Raw genomic sequence first — 16,766 nt, 5'->3', positions numbered from 1 at the left:
ATGAGTTCAAAAACTCTCTTGGATAACTACAGCTTCGGGGGCATCGTGAACTGTATCTACGCTCGATAAGTAAACAATAAAAGTGTCCGAAAACTGTATGCGAGTATAGAGATTGAGAGAAGGCTCATTGTGTGAAAGAGACTGGATACCAGCTTTGGGAATAGGGATGAAAACACCTATAAACGCCTGGCTGAAATAACTGTGTTGAAAACGGCTATTGAGAAATAGTGTTTGGTGATAGAAGGGTAAAAATTGAGGGTTGTGTGTATTTTAAATGCCACATCGAAAAAAAATTAAACAACAATTTAAAAATGTTTGGGATGAAGCACCCTTAGAGGCATAAAAAATAGATTGAAACCTTTTTTCAGACCTACAAAATATACATATAAAATTTCATGAAAATCGTCAAGCCGTTTCTGAGGAGTATAGCAACCAACACTGTGATATGAGAATTTTATATATTGAACTATATAACCTCTTAACCAGCTCACTTGTTTGCCGTTTCGCAAAGGTCCACAGCATTTTGGCTACCTTTTTGATTGTTCAAAATTATGTGCGAGTTCAGTATGTATATGACGGTAGCGTGGTGGGTTGACGTGGGTGGTTTGCTCTACTCATTCAATCGACCGCTGTGTGAACCGGTGGTTCAAACCGCAAGGCCGGGCGATCGCTTTTCACTTCCTACCGTCCAACCCCTGTTAGAAATCACAGGTTGAATGGTACGCTAGTCCTTAGCTCGCACAAGTTTAGACTTTTGAGAGTTGTCGTTCGTAGGGGAGCGACAGCTGGTTAACTGAAAAACAGGATTTTAACAGATTGTTTTTCCAATCATTCTTGAATATTCAACACAACAACGCGATTGCTCTTGTCACATCGTAAAAAGGTCTACTGAGTGGTTTTCTCGATTACCTCACTCAAGTCCTTTAAACTTTTTTCGTGGAAACACATAATGTTTATCGCGAAGTTCCCAAAATTTACGACAATATTTTGAAGATAATCTGTAATATTGTATGCAGATTGGTAAAAAACATTTCCAGCATATACTTGATTAATAAAGTAAGTTCCGCCTTGTCTGGTGACAAACGTCTCAAACGATTGAAGTTTTTGCAATGGTTTTTCAAATAAAAAATTCTTCCGCTTACCAACTCAACGTTTTTTTGTATTTTTCTCGAAGGTTCTTTCTCTGGTAGTTTTTCCTTGTGATAAATTTTCGATGGAATTTTTTCTCCTGAGACATGACTTAATGTCTACAAAACTCGACATTTGGAAACCTGAAGATGCCGCACTACACGTGCCTTCAACAAAGTACCAATTACTTCTAAAATTAGACTACTAATTTTAATGATACGACTAGAGACCTCACAATCGCCGGCGTTGATCCTTTCGTCCTAAGTAACTTTTTTCGGGCGAAAAAATTAATGCCACGTTCAGATTTGTTTTGTGTATAAAACGAAGGAAACAGCAAAAATAAACGTTTATTTTGACAGGAAACTAGAGTCATAACAACCGAGCCCATTCATAAACTTACTTAACATTAAGATTCTTGTCTGTTGCGGTAGAATTTCTAGATATTTTTAATTTAAAACATGTGCGTCGAACCCTCTGATGGGTTTTTATAACTGCTTGTGCATCATTCCCGAACTAACATCATGTGTACTTTAAGAAAAGACAAAACATCAGAAAGGTATTGATTTATTATAAACAATGGTGAATTCCTGAAGGTAGAGTACAGGACAGTGTCGAATAAGTGACAGAAGATTTTTAAAATTCGATGTTTCATTCAGATTATCACATATCAATAGCAATGAAATACAGGTAATGTTCTCATAAATTGTAAACACAACCCAATATATCCTTATGATGCACTGTTTGGAAGCTTTGGTGTAGTAATGAATATTACTGGAGTTTTTTTCCCGATACCAAACCGTTATTTGACACTTCGACAAGGGTTTCGATCACCAAGTGATCATCTTCAAGAGGAAGATCTTCCTCTCTAGTAACATCCAATATATTTGAACATTATTTTTGAACATGTAGAAACTAATTTTGAGAATAATACCTTGAAATAGCCAAATTTATATAAAGTTTGGAGGCTACCAGCCATTTATTTCGACGAAAACAGACTACATCTTCGCCCAAAATGCATTTACATTTATTTCGGAAATTATTGAGGTGATGAAGATTAAAATGTATGTAGGATCAACCAGAATTTTCATCTCTGCAACTCCTTTTTTATATTCCAATAATGTATCGAAGTTTTTTAAAAACTTCGTCGTCTTGAGCCATTTCATGGCTCAAGACGACTTTACTTGAACGGGTATAATAATGAACAATCAGTACTCATTATTGGTCTGATGAAAATCCATACTGGATGCATGACCACAAAAGGTCATTTTATGAGTTGTTTTTGTGCACACAATTCTCAGATCATATTTTTTAATGAAAATTCGAGAGGGGCAATGTATATGGATTTTTTACAAAATTATTGTATTTTGTACAATATTTTGCTGTTATGATCCAGCAAATTGGTAAATAAGAAGAAGAGAAACTTTAAATTACTATCTTTTTTCTCAATGTGTTGAAGATTAATTTCCATTCTATTCTATTGATTCAGCTTTTATTTTTTCAGATTGTGGAAGGTTATAAACCAAAAAAACAGTATAAAAAATGGACCCTTAATTTCGCCAATCATATTTGAAGCGGGCGGTTGGTCGTCATTTGCCCCCAATGATGACATTTCGAAACGGAATCCTAGAATTACCATAAAACCCTAAAACAATAAGTTTACTAGCACCTAAGAACCACAACCAGATAGTATAATCATACAGGGTCACAGGTCCACGAGATCTTAAGATCTGTGGAGTTAGAGATCATCTGTTAATGTGATCTGAAAAGTCAAGGTAACTGGTGCCAATTTTGAATATACATTTTGTGAGCTAATACTATGAATTGAATTTTGGATTATACGGCACAAACTTGCTTGCAAAAAACAAAGTTGCTTTTACAAATATGCTTGTTTCGATATCGATCTCTTTTGAAGTAGTGAAGTGGATTAGAAAGGAACTTGATGTTCATCAACAAATTCATTATTTGATGATTCTCCTTTTCCCTAAAAAACAAGCCATATTCAAAGAGATGGTTCTGAATGGAGCTTGTAAAATTATCAAGAGTTCCCGTATGATTCCCTCCTTTCTATGATCAGTGACGATGAAAAAATGAGAATTAAGAGATTAACTCATGCACTCAACACCTAAAACCTCGGTTTATAATAATGTCTTCATATCATCTCATTCTACTCTTTTCGCGTAACTGGTGCATCATGATCCCAAAGAAATCAACCATAGTATCATTAACCAAAAGTACAAGACATATGACCTAAAGACCTCAAATGTCTGGGAGTGATCCCAGACTAACTGGATCATCTAAAAACAATACCGATGCTAACTAATTTGCATTGAGGTAAGTGCTCTTTATTCACATCCAAAGCTATTTGTGGTTATGCTTTATTATTTAAACCTTGCATAATTTCATGAGTATATAAATACAATACATAGCGTGAGACATGGCCGGTTGAAGATTAGCACGCTGCGCAAACAAGGGTCTATGTTACGCTAGTTGCACACACACCGATTTTGGACGGCCAGTATAACATAGGCCGATATTTTATTGGTAGCGGGTGCTTGCACACTCACCGGATTTTTATCGGTCAAACAATCAGTTGCTTTGTTGTCGTAATTAGCACGCACTACCAAAACGAAGTTAATGCGTAGTAACTACAATTTCACCAAGCGTTCGAGACTGGAATGGTCGGTAAAAAACCGGTGAGTATGCAAGAGTGTATTTATTCATGTACGCCACTACTTCCCGGTACTGCCAGCGAAACAGTGGCAGTGGACGGCTGCTCACCGGTATTTTACCGGCGACGATCACCGGTAGGCATGTGTGCAAGGTCCCTTTACCACATGTGGTTCACTATTGGAATTTGGACGACCGGTACAAATTCGGCCGTCCAAAATCGGTGTGTGTGCAACTATCGTTACGATTTTGGACGACCAGTATAAAATCGGCCGATATTTTATTGGTAGCGGGTGCTTGCACACTCACCGGATTTTTATCGGTCAAACAATCAGTTGCTTTGTTGTCGAAATTAGCACGCACTACCAAAACGAAGTTAATGCGTAGTAACTACAATTTCACCGAGCGTTCGAGACTGGAATGGTCGGTAAAAAACCGGTGAGTGTGCAAGAGTGTATTTAGTCATGTACGCCACTACTTCCCGGTACTGCCGCCGATACAGTGGCAGTGGACGGCTGCTCACCGGTATTTTACCGGCGACGATCACCGGTAGGCATGTGTGCAAGGTCCTGTTCCCACATATGGTTCACTATTGGAATTTGGACGACCGGTACAAAGTCGGCCGTCCAAAATCGGTGTGTGTGCGTAACGCTAGTGTGTGTGTGTGTGCAACTAGCGTAGATATGTTCACAGATGGATTAAAAACACCTTCAGGTTCTGGTGCAGGTGTTTTTAGTCGCAGACCCAGGACAGAGATATCTACCTGCCTAGGAACTTATGCGACTGTATTTCAAGCGGAAATTTACGCTATTGAATTGTGTGCGGAGAGATTGGATAAATCCAACCTCATACACAAGTCAATAAAAGTATTCTCGGACAGTCAAGCGGCGTTGAAAGCTCTTGGCTTCTACCGAGCAACGTCTAAATTGATAGTAAATTGCCAAAAACGACCATCTCGATAGGAAGTCTCAACTGATTTTCTCTGGTCTGGATTCCTGGCCATACTGGCCTGGAAGGCAATGAATCTGCTGACTCCCTTGCAAAGGAGGGTGCTGCAAACAGCCTCATCGGACCAGAACCTGTCATTGTCATCGCTTTAAGCTTTGCCAAACAAACATTGAACACCTGGATGGCAAAAAGATTTATGGACTGCTGGCAGAATCTTCCAGGATTGGCTCACTCCAAGGCGTCTATTCACCCTTCAAATCTCCATACCAAACAGCTGGACTACAGTAGGGATGAACTACGATGGCTTTCTTACAGGTCACTGTCACTTGAATCATCATATGCAGAAACTCGGACTGTCGGAAGACAGTGTGTGTCGCTTCTGTTTGGAAAATGATGAAACAGCAGAGCATATACTTTGTGCCTGCCCCGCTGGGGACCGAATCAGGTTTTAGAGTTCGGCAGAGCCGTACTCTTACCACTTACCTGAAAGACCACTCACCATAGAAACTAATGGACTTCGTTAAGAAGCTGGGTTTATTTGGTCGAGTGTGAATAGGTGTGAACCACAATAAACCCTTGCGAATTGCGGTGGAGGTCGAATAGACCTACTCACTTAAGACCTAACCTAACCTAGATATATCAAGTATTGGAAAGAAGTAATAGAATGCAATTAAGGGTTCTAAATGGTACCAATATTTTGTGCAATTAGGGGGCGGTACTCAAGATCTACCATTTTTCATCTATCGAGCGGTCTTAAATTTACCAGCGATTAGGATTGGCTAGTACAGTTGGTCAAATCATGAATCGTTGAACAAGTCTTGAAGTCTTTCTTCGAAGTGTATAAGATCTCAACCTTCTCCGACCAGGCCTGACCTGGTGCTAGGCGGCCCTGAAAGAAATTAAAAATAAAATGAAAGTACTCACATTGGATATTGATGGAAGCGGGCGAGCTTGTGATTGCGGTGGATTGTCCGGTCGTGTCTTCAGCGATGCAAGTGAACTGACCCGAGTCCCGTTCTCGGTCCACTCGAGTTATGTGCAAGTTGCTGCCCTGCTGATGTCTGCGGGTCGTATTCGATATTTTTGAGCCTGCCGACAGAAAATGCTAGTTGGAATCATTACGGATTGGATTGCACAGAAGATTTAAGAACTAATAATAATTAAAACATAAAGGACAATTTTTTAAAGCGCTTCCTAATAATGAAATGTTATTCCAATTCCGTTCTATTTTCTAATTTCTTTTTCACTGAATCCTAATTGAACTTTTTATAGTTCTATGGGATCTTCAACTTCTTTTTCAATACAATGGTTTTTCTTTCTTATTGAAAAACTGCCAGAATACAACCTATGCCTAAGGACAAAAAAATCGTCCACACAAACAATTTGAAACTTTTCAGAAATTTCCAATACCTCAAAATGAATATTTGAACAATTATGAGTGGATAAAGATATTTGTGCATGGGACGATAGTATCAGATAGTATCACCTCGACACGTGTTTCGATCACCAAGTGATCATCTTCAAGAGGAAGATCAAACTAATCATACTTACAAAGTTATCCTTATTTATACCATAGATTCCTGTTCTCGGTATCTACGTCTTAGATAAGTGTCTTAAATTAATTTCACATTATTGCCTTATCTACTATGTGTCCTCATAGAAAAGAATAGAACTTTATTGGCCACGTTACATATCCATACAATACATTTGTAGCAAAGCAGTGTTCCACCTTTCAGAACAAGAATTAAAGTAGTGTACAATTTGAATAGAAAGATCAATGCTTCCACTGTAAATAGGAGCATTACACAAACACATGAATAATTCATTGATGGAATAAAAACAATAATTTAATAATAGCACTTTGCATTTTCTCTTGAATAATCCTAGAGGAAGTTGTTTCAAACTAGTTGGTAACTTATTGTATAACTGCAGTTTATAGGTGAGATATTCCTGGACAAGTCGATAAAAAGATATTTTGAACAGATTCGCTGATCTCGTATTATGATTATGAGATTCGGATACGTTCGAATAACAATGTCTGTTTTTGTGAATATCTATCACGGCATAATAGACAAACAGGCAAGGTAGAGGCAAGATGCCATATTTCTCGAGAATTGGCTTGCAGTAAGCATTGAGGTCCGCACCAACGATTATCCTCATTGTTTTTTTCTGTAGAACGAATATTTTCAGAGGAAAGCTTGAGTTCCCCCACAGAAGAATCCCAAAAGTGACCTGAGGATGTATTAATGAGTAGTACGCAGAAACCAGAGTGTTAATGTTAACAACCTTTTTTAGTTGTCGCATTAGATAAATATCGCTCGATACTTTCTTACTGAGTTGTTCTTGTGCCTGGACCAGTTCAGTTTATCATCCAAAACAATTCCAAGCAATGTGACCCCATTACCTGCCGCAAAATTATGATTTGTTGAAATAACGAAATGTTTGAGTTTTTCCTCTATTTAATTTTAAACTATTGGCATTAAACCACATCTCCGCTTGATTTTCTGCCTGTTCGATAATAATCTCCAAGTTTTCCGTATTTTTATCCGCGTTTATGAGTGTTGCATCATCAGCAAACATCACTATATCATTTGGAAATGAATGAAAGAACAGATCATTGATGTAAATGATAAACAAAAGTGGTCCAAGAACTGACCCTTGTGGTACACCGTGTGTAACTGGCTTGGAACTAGAGTATCTGTTGTTAACAAATACCCTCTGCTCCCTGTTCATGAGATACGATTCAAAAAATTCAAGCGGTAGTCCTCTTTCACCGTAATGGGATAATTTTTTCAACAAGAAAACATGGGATACACAGTCGAAGACCTTGCTTAGATCACACAGCGTGATGGCAGTATGCTTTTCCTCCTCATGTCACCTAAATCTAATAATTGAAATATTATAAGCTATATGAAATTAATTTCACAATATTGCCTCATCTACTAGCCTTGAATTAACTTACAATGTGTCCTTATGTAATAGTCAGGCAAATGTAATAAGATTGTTAAAATAATATTTCAGTTATTAGTACCTGACTATTCACATTATTGCCTTATCTGGATTCAAATCGCTGGAGATAGAAGAGAGACAAATCTCCAGCCTTTCCTCGATGTTCCAGACTATCAAGGTTGCGGGTGATATTCACGTCTCCAATCAGGCTCTTTTCTGGATGGAATCCAGCAACTTTATGGTATGTTTAGGGGCGGAGCTCCATACATGAGAACAATACTCCAAAGAATGTCTGATCTGAGCTTTATAAAGCATCAAAAGTTGCTGGGGTGTGTACAGTTTTCTGGTTTAGAACAGTGTTCCAAGCTTTTGCGAAGCAGCCTTTGCAATTCCAGCGACATGATTGTGCCAAGACATATATTGTCTATTTCGACCCCCAACAAACTTATCGAAGCAGAAAGCGGAATTGACTGACCTGATATTATTATTTCCGGTTCGGAGACATTTATCTTCTTGGAGAAAACCGATGCCTGGGTTTTTGTGGCATTGAAATTAACCTGGTTACTTTCACCCCAATTAGAAATTACTTCTAGATCCTCATTAAGATATTCAACCTCCTATGTGCATCCGCAGCTAACGTCCTAGAATCCAAATGAAATGACGAGACAAGTGTGCTATCGTCAGCAAAGCAATATATTGAATTCTTGGTGTTTTCCAATAAGTCGTTGATATACAATGAAGAGAGGGTTGGAGACAATATGGATCATAATCGACAACGTTTCTTTTTAGAAATACGCGCAATTACTTATCAACTTAAACTACACGAAGTACTTTTTGAATAATATATGTGCAGTTTTAGTCTTGTATCAAACACACCAGGAGTGCCTGGAGAACCTGTTGTATAATGGAATACAAGTTGCGGATTTATAAGCTGTCTTGTGGAAGTGATAGACTGTTTTTAGGTACGTTTATCACACCAGTGACGTGAGTAGACGAGCTGCTCAAACAATATTCTTTATACGCCACTGTATATAGTGTAGTTTTTGAAGTTTTCTTACCGTTCAGTTCCCAGTAGTATACTACGCCGCTGCTTGGTGTTACTTCACAAGGCAAAGTCACAGATGTCCCCAGAACAACTTTCACGTCCTTTGGGCTTTTGCTGAAATACAGTTCTTCCCTACACTGTACAAAGCACCCTGAAAAAAATGAAAAAATATATATTAAAAACTAGTCCAGAATAAAAGGAATACGAGTATATAATTGGGTCGGCGACAGAACATGGTCATCATTTTGTATATCAGATAAAATTCACAAATTGGAACATAGTGAAAAATACGAAACGATGGGGCTGCTGATCCAAACAACCTAATGTTTATGAGCAATTGCATTCATTTTTGAAATTCACTGATGATGAAAGCACCAAAGTTACAATTTTGGGTCATTTTCAGAAAATTTGTCAGCACTTCCATTAATTATTCCATTATCGAACATATTTTATATTCAATTTTTCAATTCCGATATCTGGCAATTTTGTAGTTCTTAAAGAAATATGGACCAATGGCGTAGCCAGCCCAAAATTCACACCAAACTGTGACTTTTTCGGGATGCATTAAACGCTCTTGGATCTTATATGAATTGGTATCGTCCCAAATGCGACACTTTTGTTCGTTCACATACCCGTTCATCCAGAAATAGGCCTCATCGCTGAAAATGATTTTTCAGCGATGAAAAGTGCCATCGCTGTCTATTGCCCAGGCTGAAAGCCTTATCATCGAGCATCTTTCCTATATCTATCGCCATCACTGTCAAGTGAACCCCTACTCCTCCGAACTCACCCCCTTTCTACGTGCCGCCGCCGCGTGACGTCGACCACACGAAAGGAGGAACCAGCGGAGAAGATAGCCCTTTTATTTATTTTATTTCCCAAAATTACAATTAGTGGCCTCCACCTCAAGTCTAATACATTATGCCATAAATATAAACAAGATAAATTATAACAATTAACACTATAACTATTTACATATGTTAACAAACCGATGCCACTACAATCTCTATGTCCGCTGTGATTGGGGAGATCATTATCCATTTACCAGTTCAATGGCGTCAACCTGTCCTTCACTCTTCTTGTTCATGCCTCACCACGTTCTCTGTCCATTCGTTAACAAACCTTATCCATTCACTGTTCCTTCTGCTTTCTCCTCTCAGTGCTATCTCTCCATTTTCCCGCTTATATTCTTTCCATTCACGCCACCCAGTCCTATCTCTGCTGTTTCAGACTAACCATAGCCGCAGAAACATGGAAACCCCGGGCCCAGGTTAAACCTGGCCCGACTCTTCTACAGAATCTGTAGAACAGCCGCCCAGTCTCTCCCGTGTCCCATTCCCTCTGCCACTCTCCCCTGATTCATTTTTTGATTCTCTTTCTCTCTTCGTTCTTACTACCCATTTTCAGTATGTCCCATGTGACATTGAGCTTACCCAAGCCTTCCGTCGCCTCCTCGTGAGCCTTCTTGATGCCGAAATTGCTGTTTTCATGGCCGCGCTTCCAGATAAAACAAGTCCGTACTCCCCTCAAGTCCCCTCCCATCAAGTCACCACCCCTCATTTGTCCTCGAAGTTGTGGTCTGCGAAAGACTGAGTTCTTATGAGCGACAGGAACTCGACTGTCTCGGATTCTCCTGCACACTCTCACAGACAGCGTCGATGTTTTCGGCAGATCTTTCTTTTACGTACAGGTATTGATCGATGGTTCACTAATTCTATAGACTCAAATTTGTCCACCGCATTGCGAATAATCCTTTTGGTAGAACGAATATGGCGACCGTAAAATGGGCGAAGCGCGTGGAATGTTGCCAGAACCATTTTGATAAAACAATTTTATTACTTGCATGTGTTGTTGAATGCTATATTCGTCCATGACGATTTGACAAAACAGACGGAATATATGATAACTGATTTGACAGTTGTAGCTCCAATAAGATGGCCGTTATCAATTGTCAAAGTTCGGAAATCCCTGCTGGAAAATCCTATACAGTGTGTTTCTTTAATGTCCCCCCCACTTTTTTGTGAACGGGTCAACTAAAAAAATTGAAATTTGGGATAGTGAAATTGATGCATGAATACTTTATTTTGAAATGAAATTGGCAGATGAAACTTTCAAGATGGCTAACAGAACAGATTTTTTAAACAAATAGTTTAAGAAATATTCCTTTTTATCTGCCATATGGCAATTCCGACAACCAGATAAGGTTTGTTTATAAAAACGTCAAAAAATGTCAGTACGACAATGAACATCATTGTTCAGTTAGAATATTCTCATTTAGTTTTCGATTTTACTAGTAGAAAGGTACCACGTCAACAATCTCTAAAATGGTCAATTCTCGTCCATTGGAAAAAAAAATTGAAGCGATTTTTATTTACGGTGCGACGCGTAACTTTCACGAGACCGAAAAGATTTTCAATGAACGTTTTCCGAATCGTCCTAACTGTAGAAAATATTTGAGGGAACTTGTATTCAAATTCACAACTACCGGTAGTGTACATAACAAAAAGCCTCCAGGTCATCCGTCCATTCCGGAAGAACAGCCAGTGCAAATAATTAGTGAGATGGTAGTAAATCCTGAACAGTCTACTTATTCTGTCACGAATGTTTGTGAGGTGTCTCCTCCTACTGTGTGGAGACTTTTGAAAAGGAATAAGTATCATCCATACAAAATCAAAATGGTACACCAATTAACTATAGAAAGAACAGAATTCTGCGAAATCATGACGGAAACCTTTGCAAGGCATCCTACCTATCTCCACAATATTTGTTTTAGTGACGAATGTACATTTATTTCAAACGGCAATGTTCATAGACAAAATTGCCATTATTGGAGTGACACCAACCCTCACGTTTTCCGGGAAACACAAACCCAATATCCAGGAAAAAATAAAGTTTGGGCAGGAATATTGGAAACCATATTGTTAGGACCTCTATTTATTAATCAAAATTCAATAGGGGAACTATATTTAAATATGCTGGAAACTATTGTTGACCCTCTCATCACTGAAATCGTTGAAGCGAATTCTAATGAATTAGATATAGATATTTTTTTCCAACAAGATGGAGCACCACCACATTACTCCAGACAAGTAAGAAACTATTTGGACACTACTTTTCCCGGTCGTTGGATTAGCCGTCGAGTTCGTACAGAATGGCCAGCCCGCTCGCCAGATTTGACACCTTCGGATTTTTTTTATTGGGCTATTTGAAGCAAAAGTATTCATGCATTAATTTCATTATCCCAAATTTCTATTTTTTGAGTTGACCCGTGCAAAAAATAAAAAGGGATGGGGGCATTAAAGAAATGCACTGTATAAACTTTACTAAGTCTGTAAAGTAAGTAATATTTGGATATTTCTGGAAAGGAAAAAAACCAATTGCAGTCATTAACAAAGTAAATAACTCATTTCGCTTCAAATGAAAAAATTACTCCGTGAGAACGGTAGTTGGTCGTAAATTCTCTATTGACACAACGAAATCTGAGAAAAGGTCCCCAAACATGCCGCCAGCGTTCATTTAGGATTAGTCACAAGGAAAGGGGAAATTATAAGGATAATTATAATAATATGAAATCGCTTCCCAAGTTATTAGATTCTACAGAAACGTTCTTCGAAAAAAAGATTAATTAAAAACGGCCGACAGTTTGCTTTATCTCTTATCCAATTAAACTAGAAATGACTGCTGCTCTTTATTATTTTTTGTCTGAACTTTGAAAGCGACGTGCACATGGCATACTGCAATCGGCGAGTAGAACAAAAGACGTTAGTTACGGTACGAGGTATATTGAATGCAGTGTTGCCAACAGGGGCAAAATACATACATTGTACGTATTTTCAAAAGCTTCGCGCTCTTGTGGAAATTTTTGTTTTTATTGATGATAGAATAGTTTGAAACATTGAATTGTCATTCGAATTATAAATCACTCACAATCCGCAGGCAAAGTAAGGCTTGTCCATGATTATTTGTTGTTAATAAAATAACCATTGTTTTTCAATACTAAAAAATCACGACTCAAAAGTTGTATTGTGTATTAACAATAATTCGTCAAATAGTCACAAGTTAAGATAAGTTAAGATAATAGTTGATTTTAAACTTAAATTGGAATTGCTCAGTAATCAACGGTGGTCTAAACATAAACTTTTATATTTATTTCAGTATTAGTCGTAAAAATAATTAAATGTAATATATGTTTAAATATGTTTTTCAAAAGAGGTTGAGTGAAATAACAGCGTTCTGTTTCACTTCACCACGTTAAATGAAGACCATTCATTTCATTACCCATTCATACAGTGGCTTTCCTGTATTCCATATACGATTTCGAAAAACTTTCGGTTTTCATGAAAACTTTCTATAGTTTCCAGAGACGATGTATTTCAAAAAGTTTGAATAAATCATTCCAGGCATCCATATCCAAAAAAAAAGATAACATATGAAGATCAAATATTACAACTTCATTATGGAATTTGTGGCAGCCATATTATTCTCGTACTTCGTACACATGTTGATAGATGGCACAGGGATCGAAATCTCGCGCGTATCTTGTTCATATAAATGGACCATAGTGTGAAAAAATGTTTCACCTATTTTATCATCTTATTCAATGTAAACAACATTGAAGATTGAAGTGTCAAGCAGTATCACTTGAGGTATACTCAGCACCCTATGAATGGAATGGTTAAATTTATCAGACCTCTTTATTATTTCTTTATCAAGACCACAGAATACTGAGACTGCCGTAGGTCGAGAGTTTTTGACAAATTATTTTACAGTGCAAAAGTAGCGATTCACATTGGATTTGAATCGCTGGAGATTAAATCCACTTGGAAAAAAGTTCTCAGGAATTTTATTCCACATCAACGCAGTTCTCCAGATGGAACAGTTTTTAAAGAATGAAGTTCGAAGAGTACTGAGTTGAACCTCAAAACGATGAGCAGCCACAGTCCGTCGCGTATTTCTAATATGTACCGCACTTGGTGGAATCAAATGCCAAGTCACTTGAACACCTTTCGTGAAAGTATCTATAGAAAAGAGACAAATCTACAACCTTTCTTCGATGTTCCAGGCTATCAATGTTGCACGTGATGTTTGCGTCTCTAATCAGGCGGATGGCTCTTTTCTGGATGGAATCCAGCACCTTCAGGGTATGTTTGGGGGCAGTTTTCTGGGAACAGTGTTCAAAGCTTTTGAGAAGCAGCCTTTGCAATTTCAGGTACATGATTGTGCCAAGACATATTGGTGTCCATTTTGACCACCAACAAACTTATCGAAGCATCTTGGCTGTAACATTACTTAATAGATTGTTCAGTGATCTACAATCACATCTGCCGTGAACCTAATAAGATACAAGGTGAATCTCCTCTGTTAAATTTACACTATAAAAAGTAGTTAGTGTTGGAATTAATCTGTCGCAAAAGAAAATATTTCACTAAATTAAGAAGAGTGGGAAGTGTAGAATTTGCATAATAACTTTAAAATTATTTGGCAACACTATCGATTTAGGTTAACATTTGGAACGAACGTGATGGAATGGACCAATATTTGATGAAAATTCCCGAGTTTCAAATAAATTTGTGGCTGTTAGCGGAAATAGGTAAAATTTCATTTTGCATGGATCCATTAATGGTCATCCTTTCAGAACTCTTATTCATAGTTGCTTTTTTTCGACAAAAATCACGAAACGATACTAACGTATTCAAAAAACACTTTATTGTGAGATTTACACTAAACGATTTTACAAAAACGCAACACGTGTTTCGCCATACAGTGGCTTCTTCGGGCGTGTCTTTATTAATAAAGTCTTTACTAGTAAGGACTAGTAAAGACAAGCCTGAAGAAGCCATTGTAATAAAGTCTTTACTAGTAAAGACTTCACTAGTAAAGACACGCTCGAAGAAGTCATTGTATGGCGAAACACGTGTTGCATTTTTGTAAAATCGTGTAAATCTCACAATAAAGTGTTTTTGAATACGTTAGTTATGGATTTTCATCAAGTATTGGCCCATTCCATCATATAACGAAACAGTACGTTTTATTTATGGATCGTGTTTTTTTCTACCATTACAATACATGTTCAAAAAAATATAATTCATGGACTTGATTGCTAGTGTCAAATTGATTCAAATGATCTTGATAATGATTAGTGCATCACAAATTTTATGTTCCATGTTCCAATCTATGCTTGATTTTTTCAAAAATGGACTTCTTACATCTTCGAAGATACGCGTATTAATGAAAGTTTATAGTGTGAAAATTGGATAATTATTATCACGGATTCGAAAAAAAAACTCATGAAAACAGGTAATAGAACAAAACAGTACAATAAATATAATTTGAAACAGATTATTCGTTGTTTTCGAGTTTATTTGTTATGTATATATTAAATTGATAATGCAGGCCACGGTTAATCATCCGAAAACAGCAGATAATCCGTTCATAGGATATTTTAAGTTTGCGTCCAATTTTTCGTGAATCTGTTTCGTAGGAAAGCGCAGAAGGGCCACATATTTTTATTATTAGTTTCTTGGAAATTACGACTTTTATCTCGAAATTTCGACTTTTATCTCGAAATTTCGACTTTAATCTCAAAATTTCGACTTTAATCTCGAAATTTCGACTTTAATCTCGACTTTAAAGTCGAAATTTCGAGACAAAAGTCTTTAAAGTCGAAATTTCGAGATAAAAGTCGAAATTTCGAGATAAAAGTCGAAATTTCGAGATAAAAGTCGAAATTTCGAGATTCAAAGTCGTAATTTCCAAGAAACTAATAATAAAAATATGTGGCCCTTCTGCGCTTCCGTAGTTTCGCGCTTTTCAATTGGATTTGCGATTTTTGACATGAACCTCGCGTAAACAGCAGCTGTATTATGTTGGCAACACTGTAAAAGAGGTTAGTTACGCTACGAGGTGTATTGAATGAGTTATTTCTCGGTAGGAATTTATGGTCGTAATGTCGACAAACCTAAATATCGCCGAGATAGGCTCGTTTACAGCGATTTGCCATGGAGTACATAATTGCTACTCTGGAGAGGAAACTTTATTACTTTTGATTTTTTATTTTTGTTTCGACCGGCGTGCACCGATATGCATCTCGCTTTGAGGCGGATACCGCCGACACAATCTCTTTTTTATCGCGTACACGATCGACTCTAAAGAAATCTGACGGTCTCCGAGAAAAATATCATGAATTTATTACGCAAAATAACGGGATTCAAAATTCCAGGAAAAAATGGATAAACGGATATTCTTAGTATTCTTAGTTCAATTGTTCATTTTTCTCTTGCACTATTTATATGTTTATTGTAAAATGGCAAGTAGTAAATAACTGAATAAACAAATAAATGATGAGATATTTTGAAAAATAAGGATCAATACAATACGCGTTCTCATTGAAATTGAAAAATGTTTTTTTTAATAAAAAACAGAGTTGGTGCTCTACTCGAATGTTCGAAATTTATGAGCAGCACTGCCAATAGTTTACAAGTGGAAGCCATATTTGACCAGTTCGTAGATATTTTATTGAGTTTCCACATGACAATGAATGGATAAAATTAATCATTTTCTGTGGCGAAAATCACAGCTTTTTATGGATCTTGTTCTTGTGGTAAAGGTTACGTTGGAGAAACTCAATGTTAAGAAATCCAGTTGTTGAAAAAAATATCTGAGAGTTATTATTGACCTCGGACTGATCTACTGGATTACTTTGCTAATTTCATAGACGTCGCAGAAACCATTATCTGGACTCTATGACATTATTGGATTTGTAGATTTGTTAATACACTTTTGTGATCGACTACAGCTGTAGCCACTTTTCTAGTTTCTTAGCATACTAACCTTTCTAGAACCAACATCTATTTGCCGTGAAATCAACGCGATCGGCGGCGGGATCGATCCTTGTCGTGTACGATCAGATGTCCTAGCGGTCGAGCATGTAAAGTACAAACATTTCGATGTTGGAACTCGGAATTGTAGACGACTTACGTACCTGGCAGGTTTGTTGTACCTGGTAGAGCAGTTTCCACGCTGCAATCTA

General features: G+C 37.4%; 1 protein-coding gene across 3 annotated transcripts in view; it reads right to left on the bottom strand.

The window, feature by feature from the left end:
- LOC111515782 (tyrosine-protein kinase-like otk) overlaps positions 1-16,766 on the bottom strand; it is a 226,507-nt gene that overhangs the window by 205,231 nt on the left and 4,510 nt on the right. Inside the window, exons 1-3 of one of the 3 annotated variants that reach the window (XM_074182398.1) lie at positions 10,171-10,582; positions 8,751-8,888; positions 5,668-5,832 (exon numbers count right to left, since the gene is read on the bottom strand). In XM_074182398.1, coding sequence (XP_074038499.1) covers positions 5,668-5,832; positions 8,751-8,888; positions 10,171-10,297 — 430 coding nt within the window. In that variant the 5' untranslated portion in view covers positions 10,298-10,582. Of the gene's footprint in view, positions 1-5,667; positions 5,833-8,750; positions 8,889-10,170; positions 10,583-16,766 lie in introns of those variants that run through there. The other 2 variants (XM_074182397.1, XM_074182399.1) reach the window with 2 other exon arrangements.

Source organism: Leptinotarsa decemlineata, unplaced genomic scaffold (genome assembly GCF_025532065.1).
Source record: "Leptinotarsa decemlineata unplaced genomic scaffold, Ldec_3_MD MMD2_tig00026328_RagTag_RagTag, whole genome shotgun sequence".
Classification (NCBI taxonomy): Eukaryota; Metazoa; Arthropoda; class Insecta; order Coleoptera; family Chrysomelidae; genus Leptinotarsa; species Leptinotarsa decemlineata.
Note: the sequence above shows the minus strand (reverse complement) of the source record. Positions and strands in the feature narration are given on the sequence as shown.